We start from the raw sequence: 17,402 nt of genomic DNA, 5'->3' as shown, positions 1-17,402 counted from the left end.
CCTAAATTACTAGCCAAGCAATCAGTTTAGTGATCACGCCAGCATGCCTTTATACCTTTAACAGGGCATATTGGGTCGTCTCGATGGGACATATACATCGGACTCCATATTTAACTCATGTGGTTTTATTATCGGTTATTAGTATCTCCCACAGTTCAGTCAGACTCTCTGCATTGACCATTTATCAATATATTTAGTATTCAGTCTCAACATGTTATAAAATGGTCATTGCATCCAGTTAGCTCAGAAATCAGCATATCACGTTCAGATTATTACACTTGTTTTTGTGCTTTTTCAGTTATGTTTTATTTCAGCTTTACTCTATCCTACATGCTCAGTACCTTTCAAGCACTGACACATACATGCGCTACATCTTCTCGTGATGTAGGTTCAGGTTCTCAGCATCCAGATCACGCATAGATTGATTTCTCGATCTCCAGTTCAGTAGATTCAGTGGTGAGTCGTCATTCTTCGAGAATAACAATCATGAGTTTCATTTCAGTCTTTAGTCATTTAGTTTCAGTTTTTGCTAGATTTAGCTGGGGCTTGTCCCAGTATTTCTAGTCTAGTTTAGAAGCTATTTTTAGACATAGTTAGATTCAGCCTAATATTGAGTCAATATTTCTTTTATATTAAACTCATTGTTTCAAATATCTCAGTTATAGAATATGGGTATTCCCTATCTTTTTATTTTAAGTATGATTTAGCTTTCTCAACAGTTTATTATCTTTAGTATGCTCATAATCATGCCAGCAGGGTTAGCTTGGAATCTCATGTGGTCCTAGGTTCCGTGTCCGCGTCTTGGGGGTAGCTCGGGGCATGACAACACCTGTTGGTGACAGAAATTGAAAGAGTAACGACTCTTACATTTATTAGTTAGTAGTTAATTAAAGGTGTCAGGAAGTTAGTTACAATTTAATAGAAATTACAGTTAAAGTTTAGTGTATAAATAGCTGTGATCTAGCTTCATGTAAATAAACTCTGTTTCTTCTCAATCAATAAAAGATTAGTCTTCTATGTTTACTCTACAAACAACTCGGTAAATCTTCATGGTAGCGGAGCACCGATTAAATTCTGAAACTATCAAAGTTTGAGTAGTTCAAAGTTTGAATCAGGTTTCTTAAGATTAGAATCTGAAAAATTCATCAAGCATATTTTGGATCAGAATTCTGAAGATCAGAATCTTAAAAATTCATCAAGTTTCAAACATTCTTAAGATCAGAATATGAAAAATTCATCAATTTTCCAATATTTCTGAAGATCAAAATCTGAAAATTCATCAAGATTCCACAATATAAATCAGAAAATTGCAAGATCAATGACAAACATTCTGGGTAGTGGAAGTTCTACACATGTGATACCTGAAAATCAAACAATGGATTATAATCATCCTTTGTACTTATGTCCTACTGATGTTATTGGGATTAGCCTCATCTCGTTTCAACTTCTACGAATCGAAAACTATGTTGTGTGGAGTCGATCTATTCGTTTGGCCTTTGTTGGAAGAAACAAAATCGGATTAGTGGATGGATCCTGTAGAAAGAATGACGTGAGTGCAGAATTAGGGGGTTAGTGGGAAAGATTAAATGCCATAGTTCTCTCGTGGCTTCTGAATTCTGTGTCCAAAATTTTATTAGAAGGGTTAGCGTTTGCAACATCTGCACAAGGGGTCTGGAGTGATTTGAAAGAAAAGTTCGATCGATTGGATGGGTCAAGAACTTTCTGTTTACATAAAGAAATTGCTACACTGCAACAAGGTACAGATTCTGTGTCTATATATTTTACAAAGCTTAATGGATAGTTGGATGAATATGAAACCTTGATGCCATCTCTTAGGTGTGACTGTGAGAGGTCGAGGGGTGTTGTTGAGCATATACATAGACAAAAAACTCTATCAATTCCTGATGGGGTTGGATGAATCGTTTGGACAAGCAAGAAGTCAAAAATTGTTGATGTGTCCAGTTCTTGGAGTCAATCAGGGTCATGCAATGGTGGTGAATGATAAATGTCAAAAATTGACTTCTAGTGGTGTTAATATAGGATTGAACTCCATCTGTTCTACTGGAGTTGATCCCTTAGTTGTGTATTCAAGAACTGGGGGTTAGTCTAACAGTCAAGGTTATAACAGGTTCAAGAAAAACTTGGGATTGGTGTGTGAATTCTGTAGATGCAAAGGACATTCTAAAGAACAATGCTACAAATTGATAGGATATCCTCCTGACTTCAGGTCAAAGAGAAAAGTGACTAATGGAGCAGGGCACAATGTTTACATGATTGGAAGTGAGTTTACTACTCCAAGAAGAGATGGATATAATGGGCTGTCAAATGAGTCGTCATTCAACTCTGAGAATCATACTAAGGGTAAAGGTCAAAAGTCAGAAGTTAACACCAGTGCAGTAAGTGAAACTGAAAATCATCTGCAAGGGTATATGTTTACCAAAAACCAATATAGTCTAATTCTGAGAATGCTTAACCAAAACGAAGATTGTACAAATATATCAGAGAGTGCATCTCATCGAGTTCAAGCTAATTCAACAGGTAAATCTCTATTAGTTTCTGAACATAGTGAGACATAGATTATAGAAACAGGTGCCACCAACCATATGACCTATAATATAGAGATGTTAGATAAGGAATCTGTAGCTCAAAAATCCAAAATTTGTAAGTTTGCCTAATGGTGAAGTGGCTTATGTAACTCACATTGGTCTTGCTTAATATCCTCAAGGAGTGTGATTACAAATGTGTTTCATATTCCAGAGTTCAAATATAATTTGTTATCAATCAGTCAGATGACAAAGGAATAGGATGTTCAATCACTTTCTTCCCACATTTCTGTGTGTTTCAGGAACTCTACACTGGCAAGGTGTGGGAGATTGGTAACGAAGAGGCTGGGTTGTATTTGCTGTCGAAAACTCTTGCACAAGGACAAGTGTAATTTGAGTCTTGTTTGGCAGAAAGGAGAAGAAAAGAAGCAAGTTGACAGAAGAAGAAGTTAATGTATGGCACAAAAGACTAGGACACATATCCTTACATACTTTGAACAGGTTATTTTTTGTTAATCCATAGGTTGTGAACAAAGCTTTAAATAAATGCAATATTTGTCCTTGTGCAAAACAAACAAGAATTGTGTTCCAAGTAGTAGCATTAAAAGTACTGAGTGTTTTGATTTGGTTCGTTTGGATGTATGGGGTCCATACAAAAAGCCTACTTTTGACGGTAATAGATTCTTTCTTATAGTGGTTGATGATTACTCAAGGATGACTTGGTTATTTCTATTGAAGAATAAGTCAGATGTATGTGTTACTTTGTCATATTTTCTGCAGTTTGTTAAAACTCGGTTTGGTAAAATAGTAAAGAAGGTAAGTTTAGATAATGGGACAGAGTTTGTAAATTATGTGTGTGATAATTTGTTGAAAGGTACAGGTGCTTATAGTCCACAACAAAATAGAGTGGCAGAAAGGAAGCATAGACATGTGTTAGAGGTTACTCGGGCAGTAAGGTTTCAGGGAAAAATCCCTTTGATATATTTGTGGCAGTGTGTTCTTGCCACAACAAAATAGAGTGGCAGAAAGGAAGCATAGACATGTGTTAGAGGTTACTCGGGCAGTAAGGTTTCAGGGAAAAATCCCTTTGATATATTTGTGGCAGTGTGTTCTTGCAGCAATTTATTTGATAAATAGGATGCCTAGTAAGGTTCTAGAAGGAAAATCTCCATGTGAAAAGCTCTATGGAAATAAGCCAATGTTATCACATCTAAGGGTATTAGGATGCTTGTGCTATGCTAAGAATCTATCAGAAAATGATAAATTAACATCCAGGTCAAAAGCTTCAGTCCTTATGGGGTATTCAGAGACTCAAAAAGGATATATATTGCTAGATTGGGCTTCAAGAATATTGCTGTAAGTAGAGATGTAAGATTTCAAGAGTCTGTGTTTCCATTTATATCAGGAATGTCAACAGATGATGCATGTCCTTTTGTAAATGATATAAGTCTGGAGATAAACTTAGAATGGAGTGACAGTGTCACAAGAGGTGGTAGCATAAGGGCAGAGTGTGAAAAAGAAACAGATATGCCAGAAGAACCTGAGCATAATCCAATGTTAGATCAAATGTTAGAAGAACCTGATCCTGAGGGTGCTGAAAGTCAAGAACCTATAGAGCCACTGGTCACACGAAGGTCTACAAGAGGAGCTCATACACCAATATGGATGAAGGATTTTGTATTATTAAACATTAACAAGGAAATACAGTTTCTTGTTTCTGATTGTGTGGCTTACAAGCATTTGTCTAAATCCTATCAAGCTTTTATAGCATCAACGTCGATGCTTCAAGAACCAACTACATATGCAGAAGCTAGTAAAAATCCAAAGTGGGTAGAAACAATGAAGGCTGAAATACTTGCTTTGCAAAGCAACAATACTTGGGAACTGTCTGAGTTTCCTAAAGGAAAGACTGCAATTGGATGTAGGTGGATCTACAAAATAAAATATAAGTCGAGTGGTGAAGTAGAGAGTTATAAGGCAAGGTTAGTGGCAAAAGAATACAGTCAGAAAGAGGGGACATATTACAAAAAAACTTTTTCTCCTATGGTAAAGATGGTTACTATAAGAACTATACTAGATTTAGTTGTGGCAAGGAAATGTCATATTCATCAAATGGATGTGTATAATGCCTCCCTAAATGATGATCTATAGGATGAAATCTACATGACATTGCCACAAGGATTTACCAGTCAAGGGGAGAGGAAAGTATGCAGACTGGTTAAGTATTTATATGGTCTTAAACAAGAACCTAGATAATGGAATCAAAAGCTTAAAGAGGCATTAAAAAATCTCAGCTTCACTCAAAGTCAGCATGATCATTCTCTCTTTACAAGAAAAACATATGAGGGAACTACAATAATTTTAGTGTATGTGGATGATATCTTGGTTACAGGAAGTAGTCTTGAGCTGATCAAAGAAACAACAGAAGCCTTACAACAAGTGTTTAAGATGAATGACTTGGGAGAATTAAGATATTTTCTTGGAATAGAATTTGTAAGATGTGAGGCTGGGATGGTTATGCACCAAAGAAAGTATGCACTCCAACTAATTGATGAAGTTGGATTATCTGGGGCTAAGCCATCAGGCACTCCTATGGATGTGAATGTCAAGCTTACATTAAAACAATATGATGATCAAACAAAGGAAAATCAAGGAGATAAGCTGGTTGATCCTGATGCTTACCAAAAGTTAATTGGAAAACTTCAATACTTGAACATGACCAGACATGATATTTCATTTAGTGTACATACATTAAGTCAATTCTTGCAGCAACCTAAGAAGTGTCACATGGATGCTGTACTAAGAGTGGTCAAATACATAAAGAAACAACCAGTTCAGGGTCTGTTATTATCTAGTAGTTCAAGTACTAAGATCACAGCCTACTGTGATGTAGACTGGCAGCATGCCCTACAACAAGGAAGTCTGTGACTGGTTTTATGGTCAAGTTAGGAGAGTCTATGGTGTCTTGGAAGGCTAAGAAGCAAACAACCATATCAAGAAATTCAGCTGAGGCTGAGTACAAGAGCTTGGCATCCACTGTGACTGAATTAGTATGGTTAGTTGGGTTGTTAAAAAGTTTGGAAGCTGAAATAACTCTTCCAGTAAACATTTACAGAGATAGCAAGTCTGCAATTCAGTTAGCAGCCAATCCAGTTTATCATGAACGTACCAAGCATATTGAAGTTGATTTTCATTTCATTAGAGAGAATTTGCAACAATGACTTATCGACATCAGTTATATACCAACTCAAAATCCAGCTGATATTCTGACCAAAGGGTTAAATAGAGTACAACATGAACTATTATTGTCCAAGCTAGGAGTTCTAAGCATATTTACTCCTCCAAGCTTGAGAAGGAGTGTTGGAGATAGAAATTAAAAGAGTAACGACTCTTACATTTATTAGTTAGTAGTTAATTAAAGGTGTCAAGAAGTTAGTTACAGTTTAACAGAAATTAGAGTTAAAGCTTAGTGTATAAATAGTTGTGATCTAGCTTCATGTAAATAAACTTTGTTTCTTCTCAATCAATAAAAGATTAGTCTTCTATGTTTGATCTATAAACAACTCAGTAAATCTTCAACACGCCAAAGAATTAAATTGTTTCATGCATTCAGTTCAAAATATTGTTGTAATTCTAGAATACTAATCATCGATGAAAACAACAATATGTTAGAGCTGAGAGATAAGTAAGTATTTGTAAAGGTTACATTCAATTGAGTATATACTTATATCTACTTTAGTCCTTTCATTCTGTCATTTTGCTTCATCTGTATTACATATTCGTATATTCAATATACATATGTCATTCGACCTACATCTTTTTATGAGTCCGGAGCCTAAAGGGCCAAAAAATTGATAAAAATCCAAAAGGGTACATCAAAAAAATTTCTAACAAAGAGGGTAAAATCGCTTCTTGAAGGTCCATATTTGGATGTCAAGGTTCTAAAGTTTGATAATTTCGGAGGAGTAGGGAACCCTATAGCTCATCTGAGAGCATTTTGCGATCAGCTTGTTGGAATTGGTTGGGATGAAACTCTGTTGATGCGGCTCTTCAACCTAAGTCTATGCGGTGAGGATCTAGAACGGTTAACCTCCAACGAGACCAGGTGGTGGTCCAAATGGAATGCCTTGGCCAAAGAATTTATTGATCGGTTTGATTACATTGTAGAAATCATTCCTGGTTGATACTCTTTGGAAAAGATAAAGCAGAGATCCACTGAGATCTTCAGAGAGTTTGCCTATAGGTGGAGAAAGGAAGCTGCAAGAGTAAGGTCGCCTATGGTTGAGAAAGAGATCGTCGAAGTGTTTGTAGGAGTGCAAGAGCCTGAATATTATGACAAAATCATGTTGCTCGTTGGAGTAAAATTTGCCGAAATAGTTAATATTTGTGAGACTATTGAAGATGGTTTGATAATAGGAAAGATAGCTCATGTAGCCGCATCGCCCGGATCTTCAGGACATGGCTTCTGTCTCTTATGAGGGGAGGAAAACTCCCAGAATATCATCATCTTTCCAAGGTCGTCCCCGACCTTCTCAAAACTCCTACCAATCTTGCTACACGCAAACTAGTCATACAAATAATCCTCCTCAAATCTATCAAAATGCTACCTCCATATACCCAAACGTTCCACCTCAAAATTACCAAAGTCCACCTCTTGTTTACCAAAGTCCTCCTCCACTTTACCAAATTCCCTCACCAGTCTATCAAAATGTTGCTCCCAATTGTGCTAACGTGCAGTCGAGCTACAGAGCACCCCCTTTAGTCTATCAAGTCCAAGCTCCAGTATACCAAAATTCCCCTACAAACTACCAAGATCCATCACCAAATTACCAAACAAATCCTTATCCCAAAAGCCAAGCTCCCCATTGAAATACCAGAAGTGATCAATAGATGCCTCCTTCCAACAAGGCAGTTATATCCACCTTGACCTGAATTCGAGAAGAAGACTCCCAAGAACTTTACTGTGCTCTCCAAAAGGCAAAAAATGTTGTACGAGTAAGTGGCTGCAGTCGGATATATTCACTTGATAAGGCCCAAGCCGGTGGATACTTGTTCAAAATTATATAGGCCTGATCAAAAGTGCGCGTATCACCCAACATTGTTGGACATGATACAAAAGACTGCATCAACCTCAAGCACAAGGTTCAAGATCTGATCGACCAAGAGGTGGTCTCTCTTCAAGCAGTTGCGCCTAATGTCAACACCAACCCTTTGCCGAATCATGGAGGCGTCAATATCAACATGATAGAGACGGACGATGATTAGTGTGTAACTAAGGTGATAACTCCAATTGTGCATGACGAGTTAGAAAAGGTCGTGGCCTCATTAAGTGTCAAATGGAAAAAAGAGTTCGTGATCCTGACACTCGCAAAAGTTGTTGCCTTGGTGCCACCAGAGACTCTGTCAGGCCAAAATTTGTGATTGCAATTGCTGCCGCTTAGGGTATGACCCCATTTGGGAGGTGTTATACTCCCTAAGAGCTGGATCTTGGAGGACATAAGAAGGATCAATGTTAAAGGCCGATAAGCGAAGGCGAAGCAAAGGAATTCTGGAGAAAGATGCAGCCAAAAGAATATTTTATTGTTAAACATATAGAGAAGACTCTAGCCAGATTTCCACGTGGGCTCTGCTGATGAGCTCCCAACTGCACAGACTGGCCTTGATGAAGTCTCTTGATGATACATATGTGCCCGTGGGCACAAGCAACGATAATGTGACCGCTATGATTAACCAAGTCATCCGAGGGAATTAGATTATCTTTTTCAATGACGAGTTGACTTCTGAAGGAAGTCACATAACAAGGCGTTGCACATCACTGTCATATGCCGCGATAAGGTCATAAATTGCATCTTGGTGGAAGATGGATCTGGTCTGAACATTTGCCCATTGTCGACATTGAGGCAATTACAGTTTGATTTGGGAAAGATGAAACAAAACCAAGTCAATGTAAGAGCCTTTGATGGAGTGCAGAGAGACATGTTGGGAGCAGTGAATATGATAATCCAAATTGGTCCGGTAGAATTCAGCAAACAGTTTCAAGTCTTGGACATTGAGACCAACTATAACCTTCTTTTGGAAAGGTCTTTCATCCATATGGATGGACTTGTGCCTTCTACGCTGTATCAGATGATGAAACTTGTCTAGAAGGATGAAGATTTCATTATCTGGGCGAAGGGAGTCACTTCGGCATACAAGTGCCAATTATCGATGAAGTGTCTCGAGGTACCAATTTCTACACGGTGGAGTTGGTAAATTCCACTTGTGAGGACTTGTCCCCACAGCTTCCCATGTCGTCCATATACAAGATGATTGCCACTGTTATGTTGCAAAATGGCTTTGAACCAGGTTTCAGATTGGGAAGAACTTCTCAAGGAATTATTGAGCCCATATAGGTCCCCATCAAAGGAGCTAGATATGGTTTGGGGTGCATCCCCACAGATGATGATATAAAGACAAAAAAGAAGAATGATCAAGCATTGGCTAAGCCAATCCATCATTTGTATCAATCATCCCCAGTTTGGGAGTATGCCAAGCAGGATGACCTTGGGGATGGAATCTGTGGCCTTTTCGAAGAGATTGACACTGTTAGTAAGGAAGAAGCCAATCTAGCAGGATCCTACGATGCTGAGCCTAGGGATATGCTGCAGAATTAGACCTTCACGCTGATTTTAATTCCCAAAATCCTTGGTATAAGGGAATCAGTTATGCATATTTGAATCAGTGGCAGTCCGAAGGAGGCTTGAGACCCACCATTTTGCATTGTCTTAATTGTTTGAATTTTAAATTCTCCCGTGATGTTTGAAAAAGTCAACATGGCCCTTTTCCATGGCCAGAGTTTGCATCTTTTTTTAAATTTGAATGAAAGCCTCTTTTATTGAAAATTTGTTTATTTATTTATTTCCTATATTTTACTTGCCTAACTTTGTCTGTTTATGGTTTTAGTAATATAAGTTTTAAACCTGCCAATGTCATGTCCTGTCACGAGTTGAACGAACAAAATGAGGTAAGTGATGATGTGGCTGATGATTATGAAGAAGAAAATGAGGTACCAAAATAATTTGCTGAAGAGTTTCTGCAGTTATAAAATCAACATAAGCCGAATTTAGAAGTAAATGAAACTGTATATCAGGGAGACCAAGAGTATGTCAAAGAGGTCAAGATCAGCGTTCACTTGAATGAAGATCAAAGAAAGGGCCTAATCCATTTACTCACCGAGTACATTGATGTGTTCGTCTGGGAAGTCAACGACATGCTAGGGTTGAGTAGCGATGTGGTGTCTCACAAATTGCCGATTAATCTAGGGCATTCCACTGAAGCAGAAGGCTCAGAAGTTCAAGTCTGAGTTGAGTTTAAAGATCAAGGAAGAGATCACCAAGCAGATCGAGTATCGATTGGTAGAAGTGACGTAATACCCGACTTGGGTGGGCAATATTGTCTTGGTAGCCAAAAAAGATGTGAAGATCACAATTTGTGTCGATACAAAGATCTCAACAAAGTTAGACCTGAGGATGATTTTTCGTTGCCAAATATTCATATTATGATCGATAAATATACTAAGCGTGAAATGCAGTCATTTGTGGATTGTTATGCAGGTTATCACCAGACTGATGGACGAGGAAGATGCAGAAAAGACAACTTTCATTACGCCTTGGGGTGTGTATCATTATAGAGTGATGCCGTTTGGTCTCAAAAATGTTGGAGCTACTTATATGAGAGCTACGATGACTATATTTCATGATATAATTCATAAGGAGATCTAGGTGTACGTGGATGAAATCATAATCAAGTCCCGTGAGAGTTTGGATGACTTGACACATCTAGAAATTCTTCGTCTGTTTGTAGCTTTACAACTTGAAATTCAATCCCGCTAAATGTGCTTTTGGAGTGCAAGAAGTCAAGTTGTTGGGATTTATAGTCAACAGAAGAGATATTGAGATTGATCCTCCCAAAATTAAGGCAATTCAAGAGTTACCTCAGCCGATTCATAGCTCAATAAACTATGGTATGCGAGCCTATCTTCAAGATGTTGAAGAAAGAAACTTTGACAAAGTGGACTAAAGAGTGTCAGACTGCTTTTGATGCTATCAAGAACTATTTGTACAACCCACCGTTCTTGGTTCCTCCGTGAGAAGGGATTCCATTGTTGTTGTATTTGTCCGTCTCAGATAACACATTTGGATGCGTGCTTGGGCAGCATAACGAAACAGGGAAGAAAGAGCAAACCATTTATTATATAAGCAAGAAATTCACGCCATATTACTCTCGTTATGCTCTTTTAGAGAGAACGTGTTTCTGTTAACTTGGATTGCTCAGAAGTTGAGACATTATTTGTCTTCTTATACAACACACCTTATCTCCAAGATGGATCCATTGAAATATTTTTTCCAAAAGGCGATACCGAACGGAAAGTTAGCTAAGTGGAAGATGTTGTTGAGTGAATTCGATATTGTGTATGTGACTCAGAAGGAGATAAAGGCTCAGGCCTTAGATAATCATCTTACAGAAAATCGTGTTGATGAAGAGTATGAAATGCTCAAGACTTATTTTCATAATGAAGAAGTATCGTTTGTGGGTGAAGATATTTCGGAAATATATCCAGGATGGATATTATTCTTTGATGGAGCAGCATATCACCAAGGTAAAGGTATTGGAGCGATATTAGTGTCAAAATCTGGTCAACACTATCCCATAGCAGCTAAGCTACAATTTAGTAGCACGAACAACATGGTTGAATATGAAGCTTGTATTCTTGGACTGAAAATGGCCATCAACATGAATGTCCATAAGTTGTTGGTTATCGGAGATTTAGATTTGTTGATTCTTCAGGTTCAAGGAGAGTGGACCGTGAAGAACCCAAAGATTAAACCTTACGTTCAGTATGTACAGAGGTTGTGCAAACGATTTCATAAGATCGAATTCAGACATACTCCCAGAACACATAATGAGTTGTCCGATGCTCTTGCCACCATCGCTTCAATGATCAAACATCCAGATACTGATTATATTGATCCTCTGGATATAGAGCTAAAAGAACATCCAGTCCATTGTTCGCACGTTGAAGCAGAACCAGATGGTTTGACATGGTATTTCTATATAAAGAAGTATTTGGAGTTCGGGATCTATGTTCAATCAGCAAAAGTTGATACGCCCTATGGCTTTCAATTTCTTTCTAAGTGGAGAAATCCTTTATAGGAGGACTCCAGATTTGGGTCTTCTCAGATGTGTCGATGCTGCTAAAGTTGCGAAACTTATTGAACAAATACATGCTGGAGTTTGTGAAACACATATGAATGGTCTCACTTTGGCAAGAAAGATCCTTTGAGCTGATTATTTTTGGATGACTATGGAGAATGATTGTTGCAAGTTTGTGCAAAAATGTCATAAATATTAGTGCACGATGATTTAATCTGAGTGCCGCCTCACGAACTTAATGTTATGAGTTCACCTTGGCCGTTTGTAGCTTGGGGCATGGATGTCATCGGTGCGATAGAGTCAGCCGCTTCAAACGGACACAAATTTATTTTGGTTGCCATTGATTACTTCACCAAGTGGGTGGAAACAACTTCTTACAAGTCGGTGACCAATGAAGTTGTAGCTGATTTTGTTCGCAACAATATGATATGCAGGTTTGGAGTACCAGAATCAATCATTATTGATAATGATGCAAATCTCAACAGTCACTTGATTAGATATATATGTGACCAATTTAAGATTACTCACCGAAACTTTACCGCTTATCGTCTTCAAATGAATGGAACTGTAGAGGTGCCAATAAGAATATCAAGAAGATCATGAGGAAGATTGACAATCATCGATGTTGGCATGAGATGTTTCTATATGCTTTATTGGGTTATCGAACGACTGTCAGAACATCGTTGGAGCCACTCCATATTCGCTAGTATATGCAATAAAAGCATTTATACCTGCTGAAGTCGAGATACCGTCTTTGAGAATCATTCAAGAAGCTAAATTAAGTAGCGCCGAATGGGTCAGCAAGCGGATTGATCAATTAACTTTGATTGATGAAAAGAGAATGGTTGTCATTTGTCATGGTCAACTATATCGACAGAGAATGATTTGTGCTTTCCACAAAAGAGTAAGAGCTAGAATTTTTGAAATCGGTCAGCTAGTACTTAAACACATTTTTCCTTATCAGAATGAGTACAAAGGAAAATTTGCACTAAATTAGCAAGGACCCTACATAGCTCGCAAACTGTTATCTGGAGGTGCTTTGGTCCTGTCAGAGATGGATGACACCGTATGCCGAAATCGAATAACTCTGATGCTGTCAAGAGATACTATGTGTGAAGCTTTGATTTGTATTTCTGTTATTTCCCTCTTGTAATGAACTACGTCTGACCTGAATTCTCAAGAATAAGATACGTAGCTGGCCTATATCGGCTTCATCGCTCCTTTTATTTCCTTTAATTTTTTTGTATTTGAACTACGTTCGACCTGAATTATCAAGAATGTGATACGTATGCGGCCTATGTCGGCCTCAGTTGTTTTTTTTGTAAAATTTCTTATTAATGTTAACCTTTAGGGGGGGGACTATGTTTGACCTGATTCCTGCCTCAACGGAATACGTAGGCGCTACAAGGGTTCAGTCATATCTCCCGTAAGATTTCTATTTCTCTATACAATAGAAAATGGGAAAGAATTTTTGAGAGGGTCTCAAAATTCTTGGAAAGAAGATTTTTCCTCAACAAGTCAAGATTGAAGATATTTTGAGATTTGTAACTGGGACAAATTTTTTGAGAGGATCTCAAAAATTCCGTGACTCACTTAGCGACAATTAAAGATAAACCAAAATACTTAATTGGGACAGAAATTTTGAGGATGGCCTCAAAATTTTCAACATGGGTTTATTGATAGTTTAGAGTGACTTTGAATACTCCCCATCGAATAATCAGATATACCTCCAAGCATTAGGCTCAGAGAAGATCACTAAGCTTTACGTGACATGACACTTGACAACGACCTTTTCCGAAATGCTGCTTCTCGAAAATTTATTTTTCTTAAATTTTCTCTTTATGTTTCATTTGTTTTGGCATAAAATATTTCGTCTTATATATCAAGAGTCGGGAGATCAGGAAATTAACCAAAGGTAGCAAGACAAGGAGCAGACAATTGAAGCAATCGACACAGATTAGTTCGTTTCAAAACTAACAATTTTTTTGTGGACGTAGGTTTATAGCTTTGCTCTGAAATCAGCAAATTCCTACGATCGATGAATATAGAGTCAATGGAGGAGAAAGCTCTCCGAAAATTAGCAGTGTTCCTGTAGACGCATAAATTATTTTATATTGCTTATACCGGGAGTTTGAGTATATGGATGGTTTATTTCAGTAGATTTCCAACAACCTAAAGTCTAAAGAACGTCCAACTAGATTTAAAGATGAATCGAGTGAAATATCTCAAGAAAGAGTTCACGGTTTCCGTGAAGGACATCATCTGCATCATAATACCTGAGATGATATTACCATTACCAGAAAGGTCATTTTATTTTACTGTCGATCGGGACGATACATTATCTACAGAGTTGTTTTACCATATTGTCAATTGAGACAATATCATTATCCAAAAGGCACCTAAAAGATAACCATGCTGCTCGATTAAAGCACTTTCTTCGTTGGTACCAAAGATAGCATCAAGAGAAAATATTCACTCATCGCGAGAAGATATTCATGCCCCGTAGAAGATCATGCATCGCGAGTTAATATTCATGCATTGTGATTCAATATTCATGTGTGGAAGATCATGCATCGCGAGTCAATATTCATGCATCGCAGAAGATATTCATGTATTGCGGAAGATCATGCATCGTCAGTTAATATTCATGCATCGCGAGAAGATATTCATTTCTCGTAGAAAGTTATTCATCGCGAGAAGATATTCATGTCTTGCAAAAAATTATGCATCGTGAGAAATTATTCATGCCTCGCAGAAATTTATACATCACGGGAAGATATTCATGCCCCAAAAAATATCATGCATCGTGAGTTAATATTCATGCATCGCATAAGATCATGCATTGCGAGTTAATTTTTACGCATCACGGGAATATATTCATACCCCACAAGAAATCACGCATCGCGGGAAGATTTTCATGCCCAGCAAGAAGTCATGCACTACCAAAGAAGGAATCATGCATCTCAAGAGAAAAATTTACCCATCGACATCAACTACATCTTTATTTGGCAAGATTAGACGCCAAAAGAATCATTAGAGACAACATCAAGAGAAAATATCTGCATTGCATCAACTTTTATTTATGTTGACATCAAATGAAGAATACATTGAATATTACATTACAAACATAGGACATAAGCTTTATGAGTTGACGTCAAATGTCAAGGAGAATAATTAAGTGTCAACACGGTAAAAGACACTGTCTTCCGTTAAATTGCATTTTTATGCTGACGAGTTTTATCTCAGTGTTTGTCGAGAGTATCCAAAAGGATGAATTCTCCAAAACATACAACAGGTGCGGACGACATCAAAAAGGATGCAGCACAACATGGAACTTTTTCTTAGCAGCGAACTGGGACACAGTCCAAAGAGGAATGCCAAACTTCTAGGATGGTAGCAGAGGAGCGACTTCCACTACAATCAAACCACACCCCTATCAGAAGGCATAACCCCTTTGGCTTTTGTTAGCTTCAATTTTGCATCCGGATCTTTGGTATATGCGGGAGGCAAGTATCCAATCCGAGATACAATGCACCAAGAGTTTTGGAAATTATGTCCGTATAAGGTCTTACCTATGGATGTGAAGAGTTCCACCTTCATGGCTAAGAAGTTGCAAGCCTTTTTTTCATACTCGACTTGATTTGTCACTTGTCTAGAACCCAAAGTTTATCTGGTACAGAAAGTTTCCTTTTCAACCGATTGTGTCGAACTACAAGAATCCTGATTTCTGAGATATAAGGATATGTAGGGGGGCTTGATGTTGAAAACTCTCTGTATTCCAACATTCACCCTTAAATCCTATTCCAAAGCATTTCGGTCCCTTCATAATTCAGTATCAGGATGACTTTTTAATTCTTTCAAAATCATGCGTTAAATCAAGCGTATCGAATTACAAGTGTCTCGAATTCTCATATAGCCTGAGATATGTAGGAGACCCGTTGCTGGGGTTCGACCATTCTTCCTAGTCCATACCAAGTTCTTTTGCTAAAGATGAAGGGGTTGGTCAGTCAAAATTGGATTTGTCAATTTCATTTTCATCAAATTCCTTGCACCAATCTAGGAAATGAGGGACAATTAGTGACACCCAATTTTGATCCTCGGCGATATGAATTAATTAATGAGATTTTTGATTCTAGCGATTTGAAATAATAGGATTTATAAGGTTTAAGATGTTTTGAGTTATTTTAAATTCATCTCATCACTCATCATTAATTTTTACTATATACGATTTACATAATTATATATACATTCGAAATTGCCTCGAAAATATTTTTACTTCACTTAATTATTTTACTAACTAGTTCGGGTATATAATAGTTTATGCTTTAAATTAGTTACTTTGTAATTAAATTAATTATCTCACCTTGTTAAAATTAAGGAGCTTATTTTTTTATTTATTCATCTTATTCTTAACAAGAAATATTTTTAGCCCATTTTTGTTAAGACCTCGAGTGACCATATATTAACAAAACTCCCAGCCAGTCTGTTTCTTTAATTCTCCTCAACTAAAATCAGCCCAACAATTCTCAGAAGTTTTCCCAGCCCGGCACCTCAACACCTCAGCCCAAAACTTCAAACCCATTTCCCCCTAATTCATTTCCAATTAACCCCGACCCAATTTCTTTGGCCCAACAATATGCTAACCCAAACAAACCTTGTTTTCTTTCTAAAAGAGAAAAATCAGCTCGTACAATTTCAAGCCCAGCGATCCTTCCAAGAGCATGGTCAACAATGCTCAATTTCCCTCAACTTTCCTAATCGATGATACACGCCGATACCAAACGGCGTGGGTAACGACGAGCGTACCACACAAACCCACCCCCCCAAAATGTCTCTTTCTTCAGCCTCACACTGTCCTGTACAGTGATTTTGCCCATGGCAGACATGTGATTTCGTCCTTGCCAGCACTCGAATCATCCTTGTGGCTACGAGATTGAGCCACGTCAAGCAAGAGAAACAAGTCTTCGATCCCAATCTGTGTCCCAATTTTTAGGGAGATCTGGCATCCTTTTGTCCTTGGACAACTTTTCTTTCATCCTGGAAGCAGAATTTTAAATTGAAGGTCAATTTTGGAATGCCGAATCTGCCCGTTCCCCCCTCCCCCAATTTTAAAAACCCTAAATCTTTCTTTATATATTCTGTTATGTTCATAGAGCAGCAGGGGATTTTTTCGGAGAGTTCGGAGAATTAGTTGGAGATTTTGGTTGAAAAATTTTGCTAAAGAAAAGAGAGTTTGACGAAATATTTTGACAGATGCTGGGAATACTTAGTAAGCAAAGATATAATAGATTCAGTGTTTAAGTTACAATGCTCCACTCGGATTCCTTGCTTGCTGCTTGTGTTTTGAATTTCTCGAGGTGGATATCAGTTGTCTCTAAGCTCGTTGTTGTCCCAGTCGCCGCCTAGAACAAGGTAGATAACTCATAACCCTTTGTTTGTTTTGAGTTCGTTTTGTTGGGTTGACATGTAGTCCTTTATGGATTTTAAGGTGAGCTTGTATGGTGTGTTTGATCTGGCATTACTGTATTCGTCTTATTCTTCTGAATTTGGTAGTAGGTTTTGTTTCTTCAGGAAAATCTACCATTTTTTTTTGTTTTAGCTCTCAGTTTGTATCCTTCAAACTTTTATTGTTGTTGTTCATCTGTATTTTCATGATGTCGTAGATCT

The 17,402-nt window shown here is 37.7% G+C and overlaps 2 protein-coding genes across 2 annotated transcripts; both read left to right on the top strand.

The window, feature by feature from the left end:
- The first annotated feature begins 1,318 nt into the window (after positions 1–1,318).
- LOC138347929 (uncharacterized) lies at positions 1,319–5,471 on the top strand. Its single transcript, XM_069296540.1, has 8 exons — positions 1,319–1,568; positions 1,638–1,757; positions 1,837–2,100; positions 2,209–2,396; positions 2,846–2,929; positions 3,324–3,359; positions 3,819–4,525; positions 4,838–5,471. The coding sequence occupies exons 1-8, from the start codon at positions 1,319–1,321 to the stop codon at positions 5,469–5,471; spliced, it is 2,283 nt and encodes a 760-aa protein (XP_069152641.1).
- A 5,433-nt stretch (positions 5,472–10,904) lies between these two features.
- LOC138347928 (uncharacterized) lies at positions 10,905–11,865 on the top strand. The gene is made up of 2 exons (XM_069296539.1): positions 10,905–11,626; positions 11,736–11,865. The coding sequence occupies exons 1-2, from the start codon at positions 10,905–10,907 to the stop codon at positions 11,863–11,865; spliced, it is 852 nt and encodes a 283-aa protein (XP_069152640.1).
- The last annotated feature ends 5,537 nt before the right edge of the window (positions 11,866–17,402 follow it).

The sequence above is a fragment of the Solanum lycopersicum genome, chromosome 4, assembly GCF_036512215.1.
Source record: "Solanum lycopersicum chromosome 4, SLM_r2.1".
NCBI lineage: Eukaryota > Viridiplantae > Streptophyta > Magnoliopsida > Solanales > Solanaceae > Solanum > Solanum lycopersicum.
The sequence above is the reverse complement of the archived record's forward strand: the minus strand, read 5'-3'. Positions and strand labels throughout refer to the sequence as shown.